The 27,049-nt window shown below is 37.4% G+C and overlaps 1 protein-coding gene across 2 annotated transcripts in view; it reads left to right on the forward strand.

Moving 5' to 3' along the window:
• SKAP2 (src kinase associated phosphoprotein 2) overlaps positions 1-27,049 on the forward strand; it is a 317,205-nt gene that overhangs the window by 261,467 nt on the left and 28,689 nt on the right. For both annotated transcript variants that reach the window (XM_058180970.1, XM_058180969.1), the window contains exon 12: positions 14,370-14,453. In XM_058180970.1, the coding sequence (XP_058036953.1) occupies positions 14,370-14,453 (84 nt within the window). The remainder of the gene's footprint in view (positions 1-14,369; positions 14,454-27,049) is intronic.

The following is a 27,049-nucleotide window of genomic DNA, read 5'->3' on the forward strand; positions in this document are numbered from 1 at the left end:
ACTAACCCAAGGTCACCTAGCAGGCTTTGTGCCTAAAATAGGATTAGAAATCACTGTCTCTGTGATTTCTAACTTCTAGCCTGATGCCTTAAACTACTATCCCAAACTGGCTCTCAATTCAAGTTGATATTTAAGCTGAAATTCCATGACTTCCTCCGAGTAAATCCTGTGGTATTTAAAACAAATTTATATCTATGTAGATATACACTGGATGTTTTATAAGTCTCCTGTTGAGAAGCATGGAGCTGATTATGGTGCTGATTATGTGAAGTAGAAACGAAAGTATTGATTTCTTTTATCCCTTAAATAAACCTATTTTCCCAATTGTAAGCCATAACTAATGATTATGCAATAAATATCTTTGAATTAATTAATATCCCCAATAGTATGGAAGTCTACCTCCTTTGCTACAAGTCCCTTGCTTTCACTTGTGCACTTTACCATTCATAATTTTGCAAACAGACTATCTTTGGGTTATCTTATATCTTGCTTCATTTTCTAACAACTAGAAGCAAACCGCTTGTAGACCCTTTCAAGCCTAATTTGGTTGTGAAGCATTTGCTACCTCCAGAGAATTTCTACTTCGTAAAGTGAATTGCACACCCAGCCTCTTAATGTTGAAACAAGCAGTGGGATTCCTTAAGGGAAATTAAGAAATAATTTAGGTTGGAATGCGATTGCATCGATGTATAAGAATTGCACAGAAGTGCAATACTAAAGCACAGTTACTAATCTACACCTATACACTGCAATGCAGTCCAAGATTGTGAAACTACATATTTCTAGCAATACCCTGGGGCATTGGGCTTTACTGAATTTAATCAGGTGTTTGCTGCAGTATCTGTTTTAGTGCTTTACATCTGGCCCAGATTAAAAAAAAATCAACAACCTCACACACAAAACCATGTAACTAATTCTGCACACCTAAGGGATCTCTGGCCCTTTCCCTCTTAAATAGCAGCTTTACCTTCAATATCAATTTTAATAGAAGGAAGTTTCAAAAGAAGTTACTGATATGGCTTATGAGAAATAGCATGGCATTTCACAGGCACCTGATGTGATCCAGCCCGTGGATGCACTTAAATATGTCTCTTCTACCTAATGTAGCACTATGATTTAATTTTAAGAATTATTCATAAAAATGCTATTTTTATTTGCAGCAATGTATATAAGATCTCAACATGCTTTCATACTATGGTTCAAATAACACAGAGATTGTCTCCTTTATTACAGATTAGATCGAATAACATATACTCTGGATTTATCTAAGCGATACAGAGCTCAACTAGTATAATCTGCTATATGCTTGGAGAGAGCCCTTTAAGCTCTCTTCTTCAGAAATTTCCCAGGGAGTATTACTTCACTGTTCATACTGACCTTTGCAAGATTTCAGCCCCAAACCCCAAATGTCACCAATAATTGGACATTGGTATCAGTCACAAGTGTAATAAAACTTGCGACATTTGCAGCTTCAGTTCATAAGCATGCCTGGATCCTGAGCCTTTTGTGCCTGACAAATCCAGTGGTATATCATCGCCAAAACAAGAGCTTTTGGATGAGGTTGATATAATAAGCCACAAATGTGTGTAACTCAATCCTACTTTCTAAAAACTTGAAGTACAAGAAGGCAAACAGCTTTCCATTACTACACAGTTTTGGTTATTTTTTTAATGATTAGCTTAAGATGACTTCATGGTTTCTTTGTATTTACATTTGGGTCCAATAGGAGTCTAATGTTGGCATCATGTCTCTACTTTTGTGTCTAGTTGTTTTGGCATGCCATGTCTTTCAGTGGCATCTTAATTTATGTCCAGGATGTGGCCAATGGTATTTTTCAAGCTTTTCCACACATTTACTGTTCATTTGCTGAGAACTGATTCCTTAGCTTTTCAGAGTAAGCTTCTCTTTGCTGCCCGAATCTCCTTTGTTAATACGCTCCTGGTCTGATTATAAAAACAAACAAACAAACAAACAAACAAACAAACAAACAAACACTACGGTGCTATGTTGATACTCATTAATTCATTTCAGGAGACTAAATGAGCACCAAAAGAGATGAATACCTGACAGATTTTTCCCATACGGAATAATGTAGTGAGTCACATGGCATCTGACACTGACAAGTAATAGCTTGTGAGTTGAGTATCAAACAATGAGTACTGGGACAAAATTTTTGCTTCAAAATGCATTGAGTACCAAATTTGATGATTTTCAAAGCAATTGAAGGTAAAAGAAACTGAAACAACTTTGGGAACAAACTAGTACCACTTGTGACTGCGTGACTGTAACTTTGTTGCTTGTATTCTTGCAATTTATATTGATATTGATTGTTTCCTAGTATGATTTGATTGCTTATTGTACCATATGACTATCACTGGGTGTTGTGCCTTGTGATTCTTGATGAGTGTATCTTGTCTTTTTATGTACACTGAGCACATATGCACCAATGACAAATTCCTTGTTTTTCCAATCACATATGGCCAATAAAGAATTCTATCTTTCTATCTTTCTTTCTCTGTTTTTTTAAACGATTTTTAATTTTTTTTAAAAAAATCAGGTGATATTTTAGTAAGTAGTACTGTGTTGTGTTTGATTTAAAGCTCTGTGCAGAAGTTATGGTTCCCCAAAGTTTTCAAGATCCCTCACCATTAGTTTCATTGGCTAAATGGGATTTGGTCTCCTGCTTTAAATCTTCAGAAAAGTTTCTCCTCTTTATTATAACTCTATTACAACACTGATTCTTACATATTAAATTAAAAATTATTTTGGATTGTGCTGTTTAACTTTGAAGCAATCTGTCATGAGAAGAATTACTAAATATTATGTTTCCACAAATTTTGCTTTGGGTTAAAATAAGTAATTTCATTACTAATACTGATCAATTTTTTTCCTGCTTTGAGTCAACCAACATGAAAGTAGTTTTGACATTATTGATTTGCAAAAGCAATATAATAAGATGGTTAAGTGACAGATGTTGGATGCTGATGCAAGAACGAGAAATTCATGTTAGAGAATCTTGTCATGCTAGAGAGACAAAAGTAATTTTACTTATGTTACAAACTTTTCATTGTTGACTTCATTTCTGCCAGCTGTTACACATTCTATACTTAGTTTAGTCATGAAGGTATTGTGCATTATGCATCCAAAATATAATGTTTCACTAGTAACTAGGCAAACAAAACTGATGTCTTCCATGGCTGTAGTTTGTGATTAGGAAGTAAAATAAAGAAAATATTCCTACACAGAGTGTACAGAACATTATTTTCCTCAATGAAAGGTTACCTCATAAATATCAAATGATTGTATTTGATCATGCTGGTCATATCTTTGATTATGCTGGTCATCTCTTTGAGAGAATCAAAATCCAATATCCAAGTTATTGAAAAGTGCAATATTGTGGGATAGTAAACATTTCATAGTCATAGGATGAGTGCAACATTGTCTTTAATGTCAGGTATTTTAAAAGAACTTTAAAAGAAAATTCAGTATTATAATGTAAATACTGGTTAATGATAATCAGTCAATCTTCCCTTATGGTAGAGTGCTTTATAGTGGTTAGGGTGAGTCAGAGGGAATTCCTGTGCATCCTCATTCTCAAAACCTATTCCAGGCAGTTAGATGTTCTTGAGAAGATTTTCATGGAAATTACTAGGATACTATAGGAAGTCCTGGACTTACAACCACAATTGAACCCAAAATTTATGTTGCTAAGTGAGACATGTGTTAAGCCCTATTTTACAATCTTTCTTTCCACAGTTAAGTGAATCATTGCAATTGTAAAATTAGTAACATGGTTGTTAAGTGTGACTAGCTTCCCCATTGACTTTGCTTGTCAAAAGGTTGCAAAAGGAGATGACAGGATGGTGTAGATGTCGTTTCCCACCCCACCAAAGTGGTATCTATTTATTTGCATGTAACATGCCTTCGAACTGCTAGGTTTGCAGAAGCTGAGGCAAGTGATGGGTACTCATTCTATCAGATGGTGTTAGGACTCTAACTTTTGGACTGCAGATCTTTTCCAATTAAGCCACTGAGCCTTGGCACCTGATCTATACTCGGGTGGAGTAAGTAAAGAAGTGGATGCTGCAATCCCTGTTGCTTTTCATAGTGGGATCTGCAATATTCTTTACCGTCCGCACATTACAAGAGCTGCATCTGTGCACAAAAGTTAGCAGAAGCTGAAGGATCTCGTAGTTTTCCTTCTTTCCTAAACATAAATAAATAAATAAATTCTCTTTCATATAATGACGTGCCATGTGTGATAACTGTACTCCTTTAATTTATCCATTTTAAGCTTTTATTCTTCCAAGAAGAATGAGGCTAATGTTTTCCAGTCTGTAAAAGAACTTTTCTATTTTTATCTGTTACCTGTGCATATTTTTAGCTTTTTACTTTAAGCACCAAAAGACTGAAAAATTTACAAGCAAATTGGGGGAGATAATACAGGGTATCTCAAGTAAGGCTTTATCATTAGAAAGATGCTTTTAAGGTAAGGCAGCAATATGCTGACATTTCAGTAGCTGTGGCCTGCAGCTTTTCGAGGCTTTTTTCTGCCTCTTAGAGTTTCTCATATTATATCATATATGTTAGTTATGTCATACATGTTAGTGAAGTCTTGTCTAGATTTTGGATTCTTTTGTTCATATCTTTGTAGATGTGAATGAAAAGAGTAATGTAAATTTTAAAATATTGGAAATTTCCCTTAGATTATGGCTTGTTTCTATTGGGAAAAAATAGCATATTAGTTCTACTACCACTCACCTAAGCTAATCCTTTGAACTTTTTTTTATTTATTTGGTGTCTTAAAAATCTCACAATGACTTTATTTTGAAAGAAATGCTAAATGCAGATTTAAACTAATGATTTTTGTGCCAGCAGGGAGTTCTGGGAGTTGAGATTTACATGGCCAAGGTTGACCAACATTGCTAAAAAAACACATGATGCCTGTCTTGGCCTAACACATATAAAAATGCCCAAGAGGTAAACTCCAGTTTTTGCAAGCAGAGCTAAAGAGCAGTGCTTCAAAATGAGATGTAAACCAGACATTCCTTCTCTGCATTTGTAAGTCATGTGGAACTTAAATGGTAAAACTGAAGTGGGTTGAGAAGGTTGCAATTCTTAGGTCATTCTATAATCTACTTATATTTTGTTAGGTAGAAGCAAACAAAATAAACGTATGACCAATTTATATACAATGGGCAATTCTAGAGTAAGTAGAGTTTTATTCAAACAGATATGGTGCTTTCAAATGATTGGCTGCAACTTCTAATTATATTGACCCTGAATGCCAATATGGCAAATGGTGCCTCTGTTTAAATCCCTTATTGCTGTAATGTCAGCACAGAGAATTAAAAAAAAGCAAAAACCATCAGTTGTTTAAAATGGTTAAAGCAGCCAAAGGAAAGGCATCTGGAACCAGATCGTTCTGTGGATTCATGCCAAAAACTGCTTGTTTTTTCTTTTATTGTAGTAACCTCTGCTGAAATCAATTACCTGGAAGGATTTTTCCCCTGCTTTCTTAAAAAAGAAAAAAATGAAATGAATTCACTAGGGTTCAGGAAAGAAAATTTCTAAACCCACAAATTATTGACAATTTAGGAGATAACAGTATATAATTATTAATCTATAAAAATTATACATTGTGTTGCTGCCTGTACTGTCAGGTCAACTAAGAGAAACTTAAATTTCAGGAATAAATTAGGATTTTTTTTTTCCAATATTGAGTGTGCCGGCAATTCTGATTTGCTAACTATATATGAAAGATCCTTTTTCTGCTTTTGTAACTCAGTTATTGAGTTGAGATACAATCATGTAAAACAATTTTTATATAAATATACTGTGTGGTTCCTTATCTCTTAAGGAACTTGTGTAGTTTTCTCATGTAACTGGAATGATCAGTTGTATATTTCCACTATGTATTATTCAGCAATGTTGATTCACATCTTTGCCCAATATCTTTTCTGTTCCTTTATTCCCATCTTTCTTATACTTCTGTCATGCAGCATTGTGAAATTTTTTTAACTGATAAGATTCTTGCCTTATTTAACTTGACTTTTCTTACTCAGATAATTCCAAAGGTCGATGAAGCTTGAGGTTTGTAATTATTTGGCTAGTGATAACCTGTCTTATTCTGGTTAGCTTAACGTTCCTGGTATTCTGGTATCTTTGGCTACAGTATGGCTCCATGTATATTTACATGTGATTTTTATTTAAATCTGTTTAGAGTCAGAAGAGGGAGGTTGAAAAGTTATTATTTCCCATCTGTGTTCATTGAACGTTTGGCTTAAGGGTGCATGAAAAAGGATGAATATAGCTTCCGCTTGAGGTGTGTATAAATGGTTGCACTATATGTGTTTTCTCCAGACAGTCTCTTTGTTCTCCTCAAATTGTGAAGGATTCTTTACTTAAATATATATAATGAAATTCTAAATCCTTTACATTCCATTTCTGCTGACATAAACTTATCTTCTACTGCTTTAGATTAATAATGCTGGGAACCAGTCTTCAAAGTAATTGCTTACTGGCACCACAACAATCAAATAATCATAATTCAGTAACAGTTATTTGAGATTACAGTTATTTGAAGAAAGTATGCAGTGTCAAATCTGCATCTTCGTTTTTCTATCTTATGTCAAAAGCTTAAAATATTGTAAACAGAAATTGTATACATTCATTCTTGAAATATTAATATTCACCATAATACTTAACTGTTATGTTGTGCCTTAATGTTTTTTCCTCAGTTTAGTTTGTATTGGGTCAATTATATTGTGGGCACATGTCCTTATTTTTGCCTTTCTTGGGTTATAAAAGCTACCAGATGCTAACAAGTGTAATTACATCATGCCTAAAAATGGCATCAATGAAATCTCAAAAATACATAATAACCTTTCTGAACCCTTAAATACCACAATTACATTAGCTCCTATCTGATATCATAAATGGAATGAAAGAGGATAAACAAAGGTGCTTTTCATTAATTCAAAACATAATAAAGTTATTGAAAGACTGCATTATCTGCAAAACCCTTATCTCTGTCTTGGTGCAATGACTTGGACAAGGGGATAGATGGGGAACTCATCAAATTTGCAAATGACACCAGGCTGGCAGGAATAGCCAACACTCCAGAAGATAGGTTCAAGATACAGAAGGATCTTGACAGACTTGAACATTGGGCGCTATCTAACAAAATGAAATTTAACAGTGAAAAAGTAAAGTTCCACATTTAGGCAAAAAACCCAAAATGCACAGGTACTGTATATGTGGTACCTTGCTCAATAGTAGTAACTGTGAAAGGAATCTTGGAGTCCTAGTGGACAACCATCTATATATGAGCCAGCAGTGTGCAGCAGCTGCCAAAAAGGCCAACACAATTCTGGGCTGCATAAACAGAGGGGTAGAATCAAGATCACGTGAAGTGTTAATACCACTTTATAATGCCTTGGTAAGGCCACACTTGGAATATCGCATTCAGTTTTGGTTGTCCCTTTGTAAAAAAGATGTGGTGACTCTAGAAAGAGTGCAGAGAAGAGCAACAAAGATGATTAGGGGACTGGAGGCTAAAACATATGAAAAACAGTTGCAGGAACTCGGTAATGAAAAGAAGGATTAGGGGAGACATGATAGCAGTGTTCCAATATCTTAGGGGTTGCCACAAAGAAGAGGCAGTCAAACTATTCTCCAAAGCACCTGAGGGTAGGACAAGAAGCAATGGGTGGAAATTAATCAAGGAGAGAAGCAACTTAGAACTAAGGAGAAATTTCTGACAGTTAGAATAATTAATCAGTGGAACAGCTTGCCTCCAGAAGTTGTGAATGTTCCAACACTGGAAATTTTTAAGAAAATGTTGGATAACCATTTGTCTGAAGTGGTGTAGGGTTTCCTGCCTGGGCAGGGGGTTGGACTAGAAGACTTCCAAGGTCCCTTCCAACTCTGTTATTATTATTATTATTATATCCATGAAAAAATTGTAGATTTTTGAAGGAAGGAGCAGTGTCAATCATCTAGAAATATAATGTGTCCTGAACCTCTGTATATCCCAGAGATAAGAAGAAGAGAGAGACACAGAGGGGGAGAAAGGGAGAGAGGGAGAAAGAATGTGGCTTTTTGTATATTCCTTATGCATTTAAGGCAGTTAATAGACTTCATGAGCTCAAGAAAATGATACTGGTCCACTTCTATATATGCATACGCAAACACATACACAAATGGTGTACTTTTCTACCATAAAATAATTGCTGAATTAAAAAATGTTGGCATCTCTTCCAAAAGTTTTATGTTTTGCAGGATGGAAATTCCATATTGGAAAATAGTTATATTAGCCTGATCTGTGTTGTGTGATTATGGCATACCCAATGAAAATCGCAAAGTCCTTGCGATTTTATCCTTGTGCTTATTGTACCATATGACTGTCACTGTGTGTTGTGTCTTATAATTCTTGATGAGTGTATCTTGTCTTTTTATGCATATTTAAGGGCATATGCACCAAAGACAAATTCTTTGTGTGTCCAATCACACTTGGCCAATAAAGAATTCTATTCTATTCCATTCCATTCCATTCCATTCCATTCTTTGACTTGCAACCATAATTGAGCCCAGAATTTCTGTTGCTAAACAAGACAGTTGTTAAGTGAATTTTGTCCATTTCACAACCTTTCTTGCCACAGCTGTTAAAGGAATCATTGCAGTTATTATATTAACTAATAACTGTGTTATAGTATAACTTGGTTATTAGGTAAAATTGGCTTCTCTATTGACTTTGCCTGTCAGAAGGTTGCAAAATGGGACCACATGACCCTTCATATATATGAGTCAGTTGCCAAGTGTCTGAATTTTGATCACATGAATATAGGGATGCTGCAATGTCATAAGTCGCGCGGGGCTGGCTTAAATTGAATTTTATCAAATTTTTAAAATTCTTATTAACTAATTTTAAATGGGGTTTTTGCTCACTGTATATTTTAATTTTCAGGCCAATTTTAAAATAAGTTTTTTAATTGCATTTTAAATTATATATTGCACTGTTTGTTTTATTTTTGCCTGTACACCGCCCTGAGTCCTTCGGGAGAAGGGCGGTATAGAAATCAAATAAATAAATAAATAAATAAATAAGTGTGAAAAATGGTCATAAGTCATTTTTTTCAGTGCCTTTGTAAATTTGAATAGTCACTAAACGAATGCATAATTTGAGGACTATCTGTAATCAGAATGTTATTCTCAGGATTAATTTGTCATCTTTGAATATAAGCATGCATTTCAAAGTGGGTAGAATCAACATTGGATAGAAAATGTATTTAGAAAGTAATTGGGGTTTGTAGAACTCATTGCATAGGGTGTAAAAAGAGGTAATATAAACTCAGTTTCTAAAGGCTTCCATATAAAAATATGATGCCTACCAACCTGGAAAATATTATGGAATCATTTCTCCAGTTGACTGAGACAGTTTTGAATTTGAGATTTGGGACCATATTAAATCTTCCTGAGAATGTCCGTCCTGTCAAAATCATTGCAAAAGTGCAGGATAAGTGCCTCAGCAGAGCATCAGAGCATCTGGGAATGTGCAAGTTCTTCTTTCCTTGGTCAAAGTCAAAACTAATGACTCACCTGTCAGAAAAGCAGTGGTAAAAACAGGAATTATAGGGAAGATAGCTAGGTTAAAAAAAACAACCCATGGCTCATTAAGGGAAAAAAAAGGTCACTGCTCATTTGAAGTTTACCAAAGAGTACATGGATATCCCTCCAGATTCTAGGAGAATGTTCTATGAACAGATAAGTCAAAAGTAGAACTTTTCAAGCTATGGGTATTATTAGGCCTGTGAAAACAAAACACTGCTTCCCCCATACCAGGAATGGACATTTTCAAACATTGTCAAACATGAAAATGTTATAATTTGGGAATGCTTTGATGATTCAGGACATGGACAATTGCTAGCATTAAATCCAGTAGGAATTTGTATTATATTAGGAAAAATCCTATAGAAAAATAGCAGTTATCAGTTGAAGCTGAAGTGCAAGTGTTCATACACCAAAAAGTGATTCCAGATATACATGAAGATCTACAAGAACTGAATGGAAATAAGGCATTGAATATTTTGGCACGGCCAAGTCAAAAGTCCACACTTAAACTCTATAGAAATGTTACTGCAGGTCTGAAATGAACAATTGTGGAGCCTGGAGAAGTCCAAAAATTTCTACATAGTAGAATCATTGAGACTCTCTTTATAACTTAGCAGTCCTCTGGCAACAATCAATGGCAAGTAGCCTCATAGCGAGATAGGCAGGAAATAAATTAAACAAATAAATAAATACGTATAAACTCACAGAAGAATAAAAAGCAGGGCTTTTTTTCACAGAATTGGAATGATGGGGATATATTTAAAAAATTGCAGGAAAAAAAATACCTTCAGCTCTAGAGAAATACTAGCAATGATGTCACAACTAATGTTTTTATTTCTACGGATTTGAGCTTCTTCTGAAAAATAATATTAAAATATACTCATATGTTTTTAGCCCTATGAAAGATGGCATTCACTAAATCTTTTACCTTGCATTGTGCCAGGAAAAATGGTCTAGTTGTTAGTTATACACCACTAACTTTTGTAATATTCAGGATACTAGCCCTGTAATCTACCTAAAGTGTCTGGTCTGTTAGTTTTCCAAACAAGAATGTTTATGATGGTTATCTTGTGTCTGGTGCTCCAGATACTGTACAGTATGCTACATTGTTCTGCTGTTGCTGTTGCTACCTCCCTAGATGGTCATGGAAAATTCCACAACAATGCTTCGGTAGAGTCTAAAAAATGATTCAGTATATTTACTTGTACAGTTGAAACAAGTATTGTATATTTAACATGCGGAGATCACAGCTTTCAAAAGATGCATGTTCCTTTGCTAGGAGCATGAAATGATTAACAACTAGTTTTCACAGAAAAACTAGTCTTAGATATCAATAGAAAATGTGACTGATCACTGTATATCCCAGTCATTTTTCTAATGTGATTGGAGTAATCGCTTCTCATATTGAAGAGTTTCATGGTGCAGCTGAAAAGCATGTAAACACAAGCTGCTTATTTGCAAGAAGCTTCCAGATTTGCAATATGATTGCTATGGAAACCACATAATGAAAATCTTATAACCATCTGTGTGCTTTGATGAATTTTACTGCATAGTTCAGCTGTTTTTGTTTACTGTTGTTGAAATATTGAGTAGAATATATTAACTCACAAGTTCGCTATCTGAAGTATTAATATTGTTCAGTGACACAGCGTCTCCTAACTAATGTAGCCCAACAGAGTGCTTCTTGTTATTAATGTGCTATTAATTAGGGGTAATATAGGTATATTTGTGATAGGGACTCAAGCTTTGAATGAGAGGGTGATAGAAGGACTTAGTTAAAGATTGGCTCATACAGCAAAAGATTACTTCTGTTGAACTGCACCACAGAAACCAAATTTAGACAAAGTTTTTATATCCATTTAATTTGATGTTTCTGTTTTATCTATTGAATGTGATGTGTTCACCTCTTTGTAACTTCTTGAGTGCCCAAAGAAATTCCTCAAAGCATATTTAATCATATGTAATTATGCAAGCAGTAAAGAAAGGAAATATGATATGGGAAAGCTTAATCTTATAATTTATTTAAGATGTCAAAGAAAGCTGTAATTATTTTCTAAATTTGGATGAAAAGATTATCTTCTTTATTTATGCAAGCAGGCAGACGTGCACTAACGTTCTTATGTATTCTAAAACTATTATAAAAATTAAAAATTGTATATGAAGTAAATGTTTAATTGGCAGGGTATAACAACTTTGAAATAACATATGGCTGTGAGAATCTGGAATAATGTCCACTAATGGTTGATGGGTTGCCTAGACTAAATTATATGGAAGAGTGTTTTTGAAAGAGCAGATTTCTTAATTAAGTGCAACTAAACTTAAATATTGCATTGTTTATCATTTGCCAAGACTGTACAGTAATAAATTGGTAAGAACAGCTGGCACCATTGCTTGAATGCCGCAAATAAATAGTTTGTCAACATTTTTAGCAGCAAAAATGGTCTTTTGCAGAATGCTGCATATTAAGTAATGTTTATCAAGTGTAAATTATTTAAGACTGTGATGCCCATTGGAACAGTGGATTCCCCACTGGACATCAGTGGATCTGAATGTTCATGGGATGTGACTAAGAAATGAGAAGTTGGTGTCCCTGACTGTAAGATAGATAGATTTTTCTAGTCTTCCCAGCTTGATTAAACATGTAGCATGAGGAAGCTGTTGTACTATTCTGTATTTTCATAGCATTTTTCTTTGTGTAAAGTTAGGTTATTATCTATAGAAAAACCTCATCTGGTGGATGATAAGGTGGTAGGCCTATGGTGGCCCACCCAGGGAGTTTCATTGCTAAAGTTTGTAAGCTGGATTTCCCCATTAGATTCAACATGCTGACCCCAGATGTAGAATAAAGGAACCACTACTATTAAATGAATTGTAAAGTGAGCACACCCAGCCACATATTGTACTTTGGATATTATTATCACAAACTACTTATTGGTGAAAGCTTTCTTTTAAATGGATGTCAAACCATCTGCTCTGCCTTAGAGCCCAGCTAGTTGCTAACAGAGGCAATCAGATCAAATTAGATTAGATGAAGCGATTCAGTCTGTATTGTAATGCACAGTCATGTTACTACCTTCTAACTGAATCGTTGTGGTCCAAGAATTGTGACATAGTTAGTCCTGGAGTAATACTCTTGAAACTGAATCTTAATTGTGAATGGGCTATTAGTTATAGGAATTGCAGCTAGGTGCAATATTGTAGTGATAACTAAGCTATCAATATTTGCAGGTGATAGATAGTGTGCTCTTTATTAATTATAAGTTAAAAACTTTTTCATAATGATCAGTAAAAACATACAGTTACATAAATTGATGGGTTTCTGGCATCAGATCAACTGCTTCTGAAGTATGCCAATCTGTCAGGCTTCCTAAATACTATAAGAAACCAATACCATGACTACTGATGCCTTTATCTGACTGTTGCCTGCTGCAGCTCTTCCTCTTTCTATCTCTCAACAATATTCCCACAGACCATTCTACCATCCCACATTTATAATAACCTGATAATTGCATACTTTGTGATTCCTGTAATCTACAAAACAGCTTTTTGTGGTTAGAGTCAGCTGGTTCACAGATTTTCTCAGCATTGATGCTGGAATTTTTCCAAGTATTTCAATAGATCATGCATAGACTGTTTTAAAAGTGGAATCAGGTGTAACCACAATTCAGAGAAAAGAAATTGTGTGATCATGCCCCATTAGAAGTAGAACAATATTGGGTCTAGACTGATAAAGAAGAAATCACTTGATGTGAATAGCTGTGGTCTTTTAAAGCTTTTAGTGTTTTATTCTTGATGTAGAAGATTAATTTGTGTTGATTTAATTGTACCATTTGCAACATGATAAAGCTTTCTATACATATTTATAACTTAAAAGAAGGGGGAAAGGCTACAAGTATGTCAGTTTTATAGAGGGGTAGTTCTGCCAAGAGGTAAATTGAAATGACCTGAGTCATGCAGTATTTTAAAGAATGATAGATTGGTGGATTCAGAAATTACTCTGGTGGGGATGGCCATGAAACTGGGCCAAACTTTGAACTCTTCTTTAGGTAGCAAAATGTCTTGAGAAGCATTGTCTTAAAGTGCTAGAGGTTATCACCATGTGAGCCCATAAACTGAAATAAAATTTTGGCTTTCGGAGAATGTGGTAGGAAAAATAACCTTAGAGGACATATATAGATTATAAGCAAATTCAGACTGAAAATAACTACTGGAAACTTTCCATATGTTGAACTCAACTCCACAATGAAAATCTAATACCATCTGTAGGAAACCAGGTTTGGGAAGGCTGATCTGTTGGCAGTTAGAATCTACTTTCTCTCTTTCGAGAAAACAAATAGTTGTAAATATGCTATGGACATTTTTTATTCAAAATATTGATGTTTGTAATTAAGGGAGAATGGCGAGTGCTTAACACAGTTAAAGCCTCTAACATGTTTTGAAGTTTCTGAGAGATAAAGTATCTTCTTCTTCTTCTTGTGCCATATCCACCATCAGATGTTGGTGATCATGTTGGCAATCCTATTTTTGTCAACAGCCGTATGAAAAAGTGCAGTTGAGTTTTGTCCAAACTAGTCCCTTAGGTTTTGAAGCCACGATGTTCTTCTTCTGACTGGACCTCATTTGCCTTCAATCTTTCCCTGGAGGATTAAGTGAAGGATAAAGTGTGCACAAATGAATTGTTGTCTTGATCTTTTCTGAATGATCCAGGAATAAAGTTCTTTAAGTTAACTTTTTTCTTGAACTTTTTGTATCCACAGAAGAAGAAGCAACAGTAGCTGAAATGCCAGGAAAGAGTGAAGAAACAAAGAAACAAAGTCAGGACACTATAAGCAGTATTTCAGGTGTGTTGGATGTGGTGTCTATATTTGCTTTTGAAGACTTGTCTTCCCTCTTAGCATAAATAAAGATATTTGAAATTCCAGAAGCTTAACCATTCTCCTATGGCACTAAAGCTGAGTGGGATTTGGTGGAGGGCAGAATCTGAATAGCCCCATTTAGGATGCATGAAAATTGCTTGAGAAGGATTTATAAAGTAAGCCAATTTATACAAGGTATTCCTTTCTGAATTACTTTGTAATGACTCAATTAGCTTTCATTTCTTCACAAAGGAGATTTAGCTGCATAAATTAGCTTATCATCATTGAGAATGTGTCACTGCTAAAGGACAGTTTATAGATACAACATGCAGTTGCTGTCAAACCTATAAGAATGTAATATAGACATCTGTGTATACTTTGTGCTTGAGCAGAACAGACTTCTGTCATTCAGAGACTAACAGGGGACAACAAGTTGCCCAGGGGACCAACAATGTAGACATCTCTGAAAAGGTCATCTTGACACAGGCTCTGACAATCGACCCACAGCTCTGTCTTCTTTGATAAAAATCAGATAAACTTAAGACCACTAATTGATCTGCAGCCTGCTTAAATGTTGGCCATGCATATCTTCATTGCATATGATTATACTGCAGAAAGCAAATGAACCAGCCTAAGAAATGCCAGGGTCCAATGACTGCAGAAGGAAAGGTGATGGTGGTAGGAAAATTAGAAGGGAACATTACTACCCAGGAATTGTAGTAGGGGGAAAAAGTCATTGCACTCTTTTGTTTGTGTTGGCAAGTTGCCCTGGTGTTAATCCACACTAAAGAAGGAAGTTGGGGAAGTAGATCAGGTACCCTAGAATAGGACAGCTTTTATTAAGAGCATACTAAGATTTGCTTTACTGGCATTGCCATTTAGATACTCGTCTGACTTCTGGATTTGGAAAGCCGACACTTATTCCTTATTGAAACACATCCAAATTCCAGACATCAGCTGAATGCCTGGTGTGCTTTGTCACTGTGTCCTGAAACAATGAACCTGAGGTTATCTTTTTTGTCATACTTGCTCCACATCATTCTTCCACTGCTGTCAGAGAAAGGGTGGATGAGGAGTATGTTCAGGAAATTTCTTCACTGTGCCCTTCCTGCTTTAGCATGTGGAAAGGAAACAGGCCTAACTTCCGGCCTTTGGCAGGAAACTATATGAACAGGTTCTTGTGGACAGTTTAGGCTAATGTTTGCTGCAGAGGAAACAAAGTTTTAGGTCATCAGATGCTCTTAGAATGGACCACTACAATACATTAAGTAATATTTCTTATCATAGAAAAATTACTCCCACCAGCGAGTGGGAGCCTCAAAGCTTTTTGGTAACTTGGCATGCATCTACATGAACACAATATCAGCTGGGTCCACTTCAAGGTTTTTGGAACACAAAGCCTAAAGTCTTTTCAGAAATGAAAATGAAGTAAAACACCATACAAGAAAGAGTATTTAAGCATCACCTAGAATTTTTGATGCTCCTGACAGTATTGTTACTTCTTCTTCTGGAACACCATGGTTATCACTTTGCCTCCCTAAAAAAGTACCGAAAGATAATTCTGTTTAGATCAGAGGTAGTATTCAGCCGGTTCTGACCTGTTCTGGAAAACTGGTAGTGGAAATTTTGAGTAGTTCGGAGAACCGGCAAATACCATCTCTGACTGGCCCCGCCCCATCTATTCCCTCCCAAGTCCCAGCTGATCGAGTCCCAGCTGGAACTATGTATTTATATTACAATCCTGTAATCCTGTACTCCTTCTGCATGAACTAAAAAGCCATAAATGCCATAGTTTACCAACAATGAATTACTATATTTTTCACTCCATAAGAAGCACCTGACCATAAGATGCACCTAGGTTTAGAGGAGGAAAAAAGAAAATTCAGATGGAGCCTGAGAGGACCACAGATAGGTGTTCTCTCATGTGCCAGCTCTGTCTATTGACTCCTATACTGCGGAAAAGAGACAGAAAAGACAGCAATGACAAAGACAGAAGAGGCGGGGTTCAGCATTGTAAAAGGACTCTGCCACTGCGGCCCAGCTGCTATTCACTAAAGGACCAGCACCGGTCCATCGTTGAGGACCCTTCAGCTAATGCACTTCACGGTCTGTGATGCAATATTTGTTCCATAAGATGCATAGACATTTCCACCCACTTTTCCGGGGTGGGCGGGGGAGAGTGCATCTTATGGAGTGAAAAATACAGTAGTTTATATACATGGAAGCAAAAAAGTGACTGTTATGCTTCTAACAATGGAATTATAAGGAGAAAAAGTATGATGCTTATTGGCACCATATCCTCTCTAGATTGCTCTCTTAAAATGATCAATGTCACATTTCTTTTTTCCTCTGTTATGAATTCTCAGTCAAGAAAACATGCAATAAGACTTCGGTTTCTTAAAATAAAAAAAGGAGACTTTTTAATGCTTATGCTTTAGCATTTACAGCATCACATGAAATTATACAGTGCCTGAAAGATTGCTGATGCTGTTTGAAAGTAGTGTATATTTCAGCATTTCTCAAGTTATTGCAGCTGGGATAAGATAACTGTAGTTGGATTCCTTCCAAGTTTTCTAATTCCTTATGCAAAACTTTAAAATGTTGAGTCACCGTATCAGAAGCTCCACAAACATTCCAAAGTGCCCATTTCTCCCAACATCTGTGGACTGACAATCGTCAAAATATTATGCTAACTTCAGCTGTTGCACAAAAATAATATACAATCAAGCTTAATTTTCCAGCACACAGTGTTGAAAGAGTGACCTGTCTGTATCATAAAATATTAATGTTTTTGTCTTAACATTTTTATGAGCTGACTTTTAAAATCAAGTGAACACAATACCATATTCTTGAGAGCATCATAATAATTATTTCCCAACATGAAATTCACTTCAGGCAATAGTTTGAATACTTCAAATAACCTTTGCCTCCAAACTTCTAAACATATGTTTTACTTTGAAGAGCAATAAGTTAATAAATGATATTTTTGTCCTTTTCCTCTTCTGTTGGGTGGGGGTTCTGGGTATTATATCAGATGAACTCATTCTAACCTTATTTAAGAATGTGATTCTTTTTTTTTTTACATTAAAACTTTCCACCCAAAATAATTGGCTTTGCTAGTTCTGTTTGAGTATCTGTATGGTTGGTACATATACATACATATATAATACATAGCCAGAAGACATGAAAAAGTACAATCCAAAATATAGCAGTGCTAATCAAATTTTAAAAAACTGAACAATGAATAAACAGGTGATACTTGTAGAAACAAAATATATCTATATTTTATTTTATTTATCACATTTAGAAACTGCCCATCTCACTCATAGAGGGACTGTGTATGATGTTCAGTTAAAAAATATCGATATAGCTTAGTCTTTTAAGTGACATTAAACCATCTATTGTTCCATTCACTTAGTTTTAATGTAACACATTATTTCAATAAAATAAAATAAAATAATATAGAGTACATTAGATTCTTCGTATTATACCATATACTTAGATTATTAAATATAAATAAGAGAGAATATAAGAAAAAAGTATATTCAATTAATATTAATTACACTTTCAAATGTTATGGTTACAAGCATTACTAATTATTTGAGATTTAAATTTAATATAATGAATTTAAAATAAAAATTTAAAAATGAAGGAAGAGCATAAACAAAATACTTGTTTTACAATAATAGTTTCACCCTTAAGGTAAATTAATTATTAAACTCTCAGTTGTGTTTTTGCATGATGTTTGTGTGTGTGTTTAAAAGCACCAAAGGTACTTTTTCAAGAGGAAACTGGCCTTTTTTTGTTTTTCTTTGAAGACATTTCACTTCTTATCCAAGAAGCATCTTCAGCTCTGACTGGATGGTGGGGAAGCTGAAGAAGCTTCTTGGATGAGAAGCGAAACGGCTTCAAAGAAAAATAAAAAAGTTCAATTGCCTTTTGAAAAACTGTCCTTGGGACAACCATGACCTGGATAACTGAGAATCTCCATAGACGTGTGTGTTTTTGTGTCTGTATGTGTGTGTGTGTGTGTATACACACCTATATGTCTTGACATCTTTCTTTTAACTAGCATCTTTCTTTCTTTTTTTCTCTTTTAAATTGTTCTTTTCTCCTGTTATATTTCCCTCCTGAACAAATTTGTCTTTGGATTAGAACGCTGGAAAAAATTATTCTGTCTTCACATGCCATCTTTTTCAGTTCAACCCTCCGAGACTGCTTCACTTTGCTTACCCTGGGCACAAGCAAGCCTCATTAAAATCTAGCACTTACTTCTGAGTAGACATATGCATCTTACTCTGTGCAATCTTGTTAAAGGTAAAGAAGCAGCATGATATGCCAATTAACCTTGTCGCGTACCATCGTTCCCTTCTGCTCTCCTTCCCAGATGGGCATACATAAACACCCACACAGGAGCTTGACACTTCTAGTGTGTATGTACTGTTAACTAGTTACAATTTTGGAGACTAATAAATATAAAACCCAGTTTTTATTTTCTTAATAAGCATTTATGTTACATTGTTGCCTTGGGTCTAGTCAATATTTAGGCCAGGAATAAATTTTTTAAAAAAGTTCTTTCTAACTTTGCATGTTCCATATATGAAACCATGTTAAATGACTCAGTGCAATTGCATTTTACATTAATGATAATAGAAATATACAGTATATAATCACCATTAAATTTATAATCACATTTAAGGCTGATACCTATCTGAATTAAAGTGATTGTCTGGTGCTGTTTTAGGTTTGCCATATCCCAATTCCCTAAATGAAGGCAGCCTGGTATGCATATTATGTAAATCCTTGTTTCATTACGCAAAGTAAGCATTTTCTTCCAATTGCTTTGTGTTTTGCTCCGGGCATATGTCACCATATTTGAGGAAGGAATGTTGGATGCCAGAAAAGAGTCATTTAAATCATCTTATGCTTTCTTCTGAGCTTGAAAGCCAAAATCTTCAAGCAAGGTTTTCTACCACTTTTTATTTATTCATTGAATTTGAATTGCATCACAGGAAGACCTCAGTTACCTCTGCCGCCCCCAGTCCATTTTCCTGATTGAAAATTATTTCCAGACTAATTAATTCCAACAAAAAGCAACATATAGAAATCATATGGCCCTTTCTTTTGACAGATGGAAACTTGAAAGTTACTCTAACATTTAAATCTTGATAAGAGAGCGATGGCATTAATATGTTTATACACAGGAGATCCTGTTTGCAGAACTTCTGCATCACATCTGGATTCACTTCAGGAATATGATAAAGCAGAATGGGAAGAAATGTCAGAAATGTTAACCTACAAGAAATTCCATGGAGAAGGATGTTATTTTTCTCCTCCCAAATTCTTGGCAGGTTTTTAATCAAAACCTTGTATGTTTAGAAGGAAATGAATTTACAATTAGCAGAAGTAACATTTAGAAAGCAATTCCAAAGATGTGTACCTAGAAAAGTATTTGGTTCAACTGGAGACTTTGATGTAATCACTTAGAAAATAAAGTTGGGGTTTTAAAAAAAAACTGCACTGATGAGTTAGATCCCTAATTTCTGAATCAATTCTGGAACAATTCTAATCTGTTTCTATCCAATAAATTTTAGTCTTTGGTCATTTTAATATTACAAACAGTAAGCTACTAATTATTTGCAGATCAAGATACTTTGTATAGAGGAAAATGATGAATCATCCTGATTTTATTTTGAAACTATTTGGCCACATATCCTAAATCAAAATACACTCTTTGAAATATTGCCTATATAGAATCATAAGTTTATAGGCTAAAAGGGAAATTGGATCTAATCCAACACCCTGCTCAAGCAAGAGCCCTAATTTCCTCTGGCAATGGAGAACCCACAATTCCAGATGACAGACTGTTCCATTGGTTAATTGTTCTCCATAACTTCTTTCCCACATCCCAAGATCTATTTGTCCCTCTTGATGTCTCCCTCACGGACACATAGTAGTTGAGATGGAAGTATTAGAAAACATCTGTTAGTAGACTCCATTCTCAGCCCTTTTCAAGTCAACTACAGATAGGAAAAATCTGTGTTGCTCCAAAATGGATTAATTGCTGCTTGGAATCTTTTTTAAAGTTTAAAGAATGAAAAGACAAACTCCTTTCTCAGGAGATCAAGATCAGGAAAGACTGGAGACTTTGGATGCTAAATGAAGATAAGAGACAAACAGCAGAAGAATGTGCTATATTTTTGTAATACGGGCATGTTATCTTAGGCTCATTATTGTGCTATGAATTAGATGTCCTGGTGTGAAAGAAAAGAATATAAGCATGGTGGCCAGAGTGATTCCTTGGGCTACAGCAATGTTTCTCAACCAATCCTTCACATATTTCTGCTTAGAACACAGAAGTCTAGATGAATCAAAAGTTCAGCAACGTTATTCCAAAATTCCTAGTTGGGCAAGAAATAATGGTTGGACACTGATCAAAGAGAGAAGCAACATGGAATTAAGGAAAAACTTCCTAACAATTAACCAGTGGAACAGTTTGCCTTCACAAATTGTGGGCATTCCATCACTGAAGGTTTAAAAGAAGAAACTGGACAGTCAGTTGCCTGAGATTGTATAGGTTCTCCTGCTTGAGCAGGAGGCTGGACCAGAAGACCTTCAAGGTCCCTTCCAGCTCTGTTCTATTCTGTTCTATGTTGAAGAATGGTCTTGCAGCTATTCCATCTTAAAGGCATCCTACTTCCTGTTCCTCCTCATGTTCACTCATTTGAATGACTTCACCCATCTACAAAGGAAAGGTCTCTCCCTCAATATATTTATTTGTTGCTTTCATTGTTTTCTGCAATGAGAAGATGGTTAAACCAGATTTTCTTCTCCATGCTTACACTGCTTTCACAGTGCTCTCTTTATTTTTGTAGCAGCTTCTGTAAGATAGGATTTCCTTCTGCACTTTCTCCTCTTACTCTTCTTGCTTCTCAAGATCTTTTGCAAAGCAGCAGATGTCTCTCAGATTCTCTACTATGTTTGGTCAGCCTTTTGTCAGCCTCAGTATTTGACTTTGCCTTCCAGCAATGAATCGGAACTCTTTTGTTTATTAGTTTTATATTCTGCCTTTCATCCAGAACTTGAAAATGATATAGATAGGACTCCTTCCTCTTCTCCCCAATCTGAGATAGGTTGATCTAAAATTGTGTTTCTCAACTTACCAACTGTAGTGTTCGTGGACTTCAGATTGCAGAATTCTCCAGCCAACATGCTGGGAGCTGAAGTCTTCAGGCTGGCAAGATTGAGAACTATAAGAGAATGACTGAAGTTTTCATGGCTCAGGATGGACAGGAAACCTGGATATCCATTCCTAGTCCAACACTTTACTGATGCACTATGCTGGGCTCATTATTTTTATTTTTTGAGAGACTAAGGTTGCTCAAAAGAATATCTTTAAGGTACACATTAAAAGTTGAAAGTCAATTTTTAGCCCATGCATTGGGCTACAACACTAAATATAATGTCAGTTCTCTATGGTTTATATAATTGATATAGAAATTCTGAGGCTTAAGGAAAGGCTAATTAAGATCTCATTTAGGAAAAGATGCATATTTTTTGATATGAATGATATGAATGATGATTTAAATGGCCTTGTCTATATTGTGGTTTGTATAAAAAATAATTTGTGGGCAGGACAAAATTAATCTCATTTGGTTTCTTTTTTATTTAAGAATTAATGTGTTTAATGTGACTACCCTCTCATTATATATTTCTAATTTTCTCCTTTAAATTACAACGTATATTTTCAAGGAAGTGTCTGGGATATACAAAATTTTGAAGTAGTTATTCAGGTTAATAAGAGTTATTTTAGATCCCTTGTTTTTTATTGTTTACATTCTCAACTATCCATTTGACTATAAGACTTGATGAAGATGATACACATTTAAATCTTACTGGTTCCCTAAATGCATCAAAATGGCACAGATGAGAACAGGATTCTTTTTATACAATCATCTGGTAAGATGTGAGATGTGAGATTGTGAGATGTGAGATGTGAGATGTGACATGGTTAGGCTGAGATTCATCAATGCACAAAGCCACTCACTGACCTCCCTGTAATAGTAAGAATTTGAATCTACAGCTTCCCAGTTCAGCAATCTGTCATGCCACAGAAGTTAAATGTATCTGTTAATAAAACTCAAAATAATATTAAAATAATTATTTTAAAGCCTGTTTAAAATATGTCTTAGGTATTTTAAGACATCTTTTATTTACTAAAACCTAATGAGGAGTGCTTAAGCTCAAAATATGGAAGCATTTTGGTCTTAGTGACTTCAACATGATTTCAGTTTAGGCATGAATAATCCCAAAGGAATATATACCTCATAATTTTCTTTGAGATAAGATGGTAGGCTATAAATTTAATAAATAATAAATAACGAAGTAAAATAAAATATAAAATAAAATATTAAAAACTGTTTTTGTAGACTAAATTCCACTAGGCTTCCACCATTGTTCCACTGCCAAAGAAGTTCCCTATCAATAATTTATTTATTTATTTATTTATTTATTTATTTATTATTTATTATTTTGATTTCTATACCGCCCTTTTCCCAAAGGACTCAGGGCGGTTTACAGCCAGATAAAACAGTAGATACAAAAATTAAGAACAAATTTTAAAAGACTAATTCAAAATTTAGCTGAGCACTGTAAAATCCAATAAAAACCCCCATTAAAAACTATTAGGCCAGTCCTGCACGATGGAACAGAAACGTCTTCAGCTCGCGTCGGAAGGTCCGGAGGTCAGGGAGTTGGCGTAACCCTGGAGGTAGCTCATTCCAGAGGGCTGGAGCCCCCACAGAGAAAGCCCTCCCCCTGGGGGTTGCCAGCTGACATTGTCTGGCCGACCCACCCTGAGGAGACCCTCCCTATGGGAGCGCACTGGTCGATGGGAGGCCACGGTAGCAGCAGACGGTCCCGTAAATAGCCCGGTCCTATGCCATGGAGTGCTTTAAAGGTGGTAACCAATACCTTGAATTGCACCCGGAAGACCACCGGAAGCCAGTGCAGCCTGTGCAGGAGAGGTGTTATATGGGAACCTCGAGTTGCTCCCTCTATCACCTGCACGGCCGCATTCTGAACCAGTTGGAGCCTCTGGGTGCTCTTCAAGGGGAGCCCCATGTAGAGAGTGTTGCAGTAGTCAAGGCGGGAAGTGACGAGGGCATGGGTGACTGTGCATAGGGAATCCCATCTAAGAAGGGACGCGACTGGCGTATCAGGCGAACCTGATAAAAAGTTCCTCTGGCGACGGCCGTCATATGCTCTTCTAACGACAGCCATGCATCCAGAAGGATGCCTAGATTGTGGACCCTCTCCGTGGGGGCCAATGACTCGCCCGCTACAGTCAGCGATGGAATCAGCTGACTGTACCAGGATGTACAGGCGCCTGATGGACCCAGAGAGGTTCCTGATGGAGCTTGGGCCATTTCCCGAGAATCTGGCCCGTGGCATGACTGAAGAACTAGTCGCGGCCTGGGAACAGGCCGCGGCTGGAGCTTTGGACCATGTCGTGCCTTTGCGGCCTCTGACCCGGCGCAGGTCTCAACCAACTCCTTTGTTCTCCGAGGAGCTGAGGGAAATGAAATGCCGGAGAAGATGCCTAGAGAGTGCCTGGAGATCCAGCCGTTCTGAGGCTGACCGGACACTAGTTCGGTTCTATAGTAGGACCTACCTAGTGGCATTGAGGGATGCGAAGCGTTCTTACGTTTCCTCCCTCATTGCGTCGGCAGATAACCGCCCGGCCACCCTGTTCTGGGTGACCCGCTCTCTCCTTCAACAGGAGGGACGGGAGGACCCATTACAAGGGCGTGCAGAGGAGTTTAACGGTTATCTATACGATAAAATCGTTCAGCTTCGGGATGGATTGGATCAAAATTGGGTAGATCCAGGCGAGAGTTTTGAGACTCGTCTTGTTGAGACTGTTTGGGATAGTTTTGACCCTGTGACTCCCGAGGACATGGACAGGTTGCTGGGAAGGTTGAATGCCACCACATGTTTACTGGACCCGTGCCCCTCCTGGTTGGTGCTGGCCACGCAGGAGGTGACAAGTGGCTGGCTCCGGGGGATTACAAATGCTTCTTTGCGGGAGGGGGTCTTTCCCGCTGCCTTGAAAGAGGCAGTGGTGAGACCTCTCCTCAAGAAGCCTTCCCTGGACCCAGCTGTTTTAGGAAATTACCGTCCAGTCTCCAACCTTCATTTTACGGCGAAGGTTGTAGAGAGTGCGGTGGCACGTCAATTACCCCAGTACATGGATGAAACTGTCTATCTAGACCTGTTCCAGTCCGGCTTCCGGCCCGGATACAGTACGGAGACAGCTTTGGTCGCATTGGTGGATGATCTCTGGAGGCCAGGGATAAGGGTTACTCCTCTGCCCTGGTCCTATTAGACCTCTCAGCGGCTTTCGATACCATCGACCATGGTATCCTGCTGCGCCGGTTGGAGGGTTTGGGAGTGGGAGGCACCGTTTATCGGTGGTTCTCCTCCTACCTCTCTGACTGGACGCAGACGGTGTTGACGGGGGCAGAGATCGACCCCGAGGCGCCTCATGTGTGGGTGCTGCAGGGATCGATTCTCTCGCCTTTCCTGTTCAACATCTATATGAAGCTGCTGGGCGAGATCATCAGTGGTTTTGGGGTGAGTTACCAACTGTACGCTGATGATACGCAGCTGTACTTTTCCACCCCAGGCCACCCCAACGAAGCTATCTGCACTGGCTGCCTCTTGTCTTCCGCGTGCGCTTCAAGGTATTGGTGACTACCTTCAAAGTGCTCCATGGCTTAGGACCAGGATATTTACGGGACCATCTACTGCCATCTTCTATCTCCTAGCGACCGGTGCGTTTTCACAGAGAGGGACTCTTTAGGGTGCCGTCAGCCAAGCAATGTCGACTGGCGGCTCCCAGGGGGAGGGCCTTCTCTGTGGGAGCTCCTACCCTGGGGAACGAACTTCCCCCTGGACTTCGACAATTACCTGACCTCCGGACCTTTCGCCGCGAACTTAAAACTTATTTATTTCGTCTTGCTGGACTGGCTTGAATTTTTAAAATTTTTAATTGATTTTATGGGTTTTAAATTTTATTAGTTTTACAGGGTTGATATTGTATTTTAAATGGGGCCAATTGAATAAGTTTTTTAATGTTTGTTTTTAGCATTGTATGTGTTGTTTTTGTATTTTACTGTGGCTGTAAACCGCCCTGAGTCCTTCGGGAGAAGGACGATATACAAATTAAAATATTATTATTATTATTATGCTGGCATCCACAGCCGCTCGGTCTTGGACGGGTTGAGTCGGAGTCTGTTTTTCCCCATCCAGACCTGCATGGCCTCCAGACACCGGGACATCACTTCAACGGCTTTGTTGGGGTGGTTAGTGGTGGAAATGTACAGCTGCGTATCATCAGCGTACAGGTAACACCGCACCCCAAACCACGGATGATCTGACCCAGCGGCTTCATATAGATGGTGAACAGGAGAGGCGAGAGAACCAACCCCTGCAGCACCCCACATAAGAGGCACCTCGCAGTCGATCTCTGCCCCCCTGCCAACACTGTCTGCGACCGGTCAGAGAGGAAGGAGGAGAACCACCGAAAAACGGTGTCCCCCACTCCTAACCTCTCCAGCCGCCGCAGCAAGATATCATGGTCAATGGTATCAAAAGCCGCTGAGAGATCTAATAGGACCAGGGCAGAGGAACAAGCCCTGTCCTGAGCCCTCCAAAGATCATCCACCAACGCGACGAGTGCCGTCTCTGTACTGTATCCAGGCCGGAAACCGGACTGGGATGGGTCAAGATAGACAGTTTCATCCAGGTACCGAGGGAGCTGATGTGCCACCACACTCTCAATAACCTCAACAATTACAGACCAGTGGCACTCACTCCTATCATCATGAAGTGCTTTAAGAAATTCGTCTGTCGGCACATCACTTCTGGTCTTCCATGTATATTTGATAAACACCAGTTTGCATACAGAACAAATAGATCTACAGATTAGCCATCACTTTTCACACTGCTCAGACTCATCTGGAACAGCGGGGGTGGGTGGGGGGCTATGTGAGGATGCATTTTGTAGATTTTGTAGATTTTAGTTCTGCAATTCTTCCACATAGACTAGTGTCTAAACTTATGGACTTTGGGCTTTCTTATTCAATCTACCTTTGGATTATGGATTTCCTGTCTGGCCACTCTCAGAGGGTCAGATGAGTTAATCATACCTCCTCGGCCCTTATTCTTAACACTGATACACCACAGGGTTGTGTGTTGAGTCCCTTACTCTATACATTCTTACTCATGCCAGTAATACTAAATTTGCAAATGATTCAACAGTGGTGGGACTCATCTCTGGGGGCGGGATGAGTCTACCTATTGAGATGAGGTGGACTGGTTGCTTTTGTGGTGTGGAGACAATAACTTGGTCCTTAACACCATTAAGACCAAGGAGTTTATAGTGGACTACAGACAGTGGTGGGATTTAGCCAGTTCACACTGGTTCGGGAGAACTGTTTGTTAACTCTTTGTGGAATTCTGTGAACTGGCTGAATAGTCAAGGCTGCCTGCCTGCCTGCCTAATGATTCTAGTAGCT

This window comes from Ahaetulla prasina, chromosome 4 (assembly GCF_028640845.1).
Source record: "Ahaetulla prasina isolate Xishuangbanna chromosome 4, ASM2864084v1, whole genome shotgun sequence".
NCBI lineage: Eukaryota > Metazoa > Chordata > Lepidosauria > Squamata > Colubridae > Ahaetulla > Ahaetulla prasina.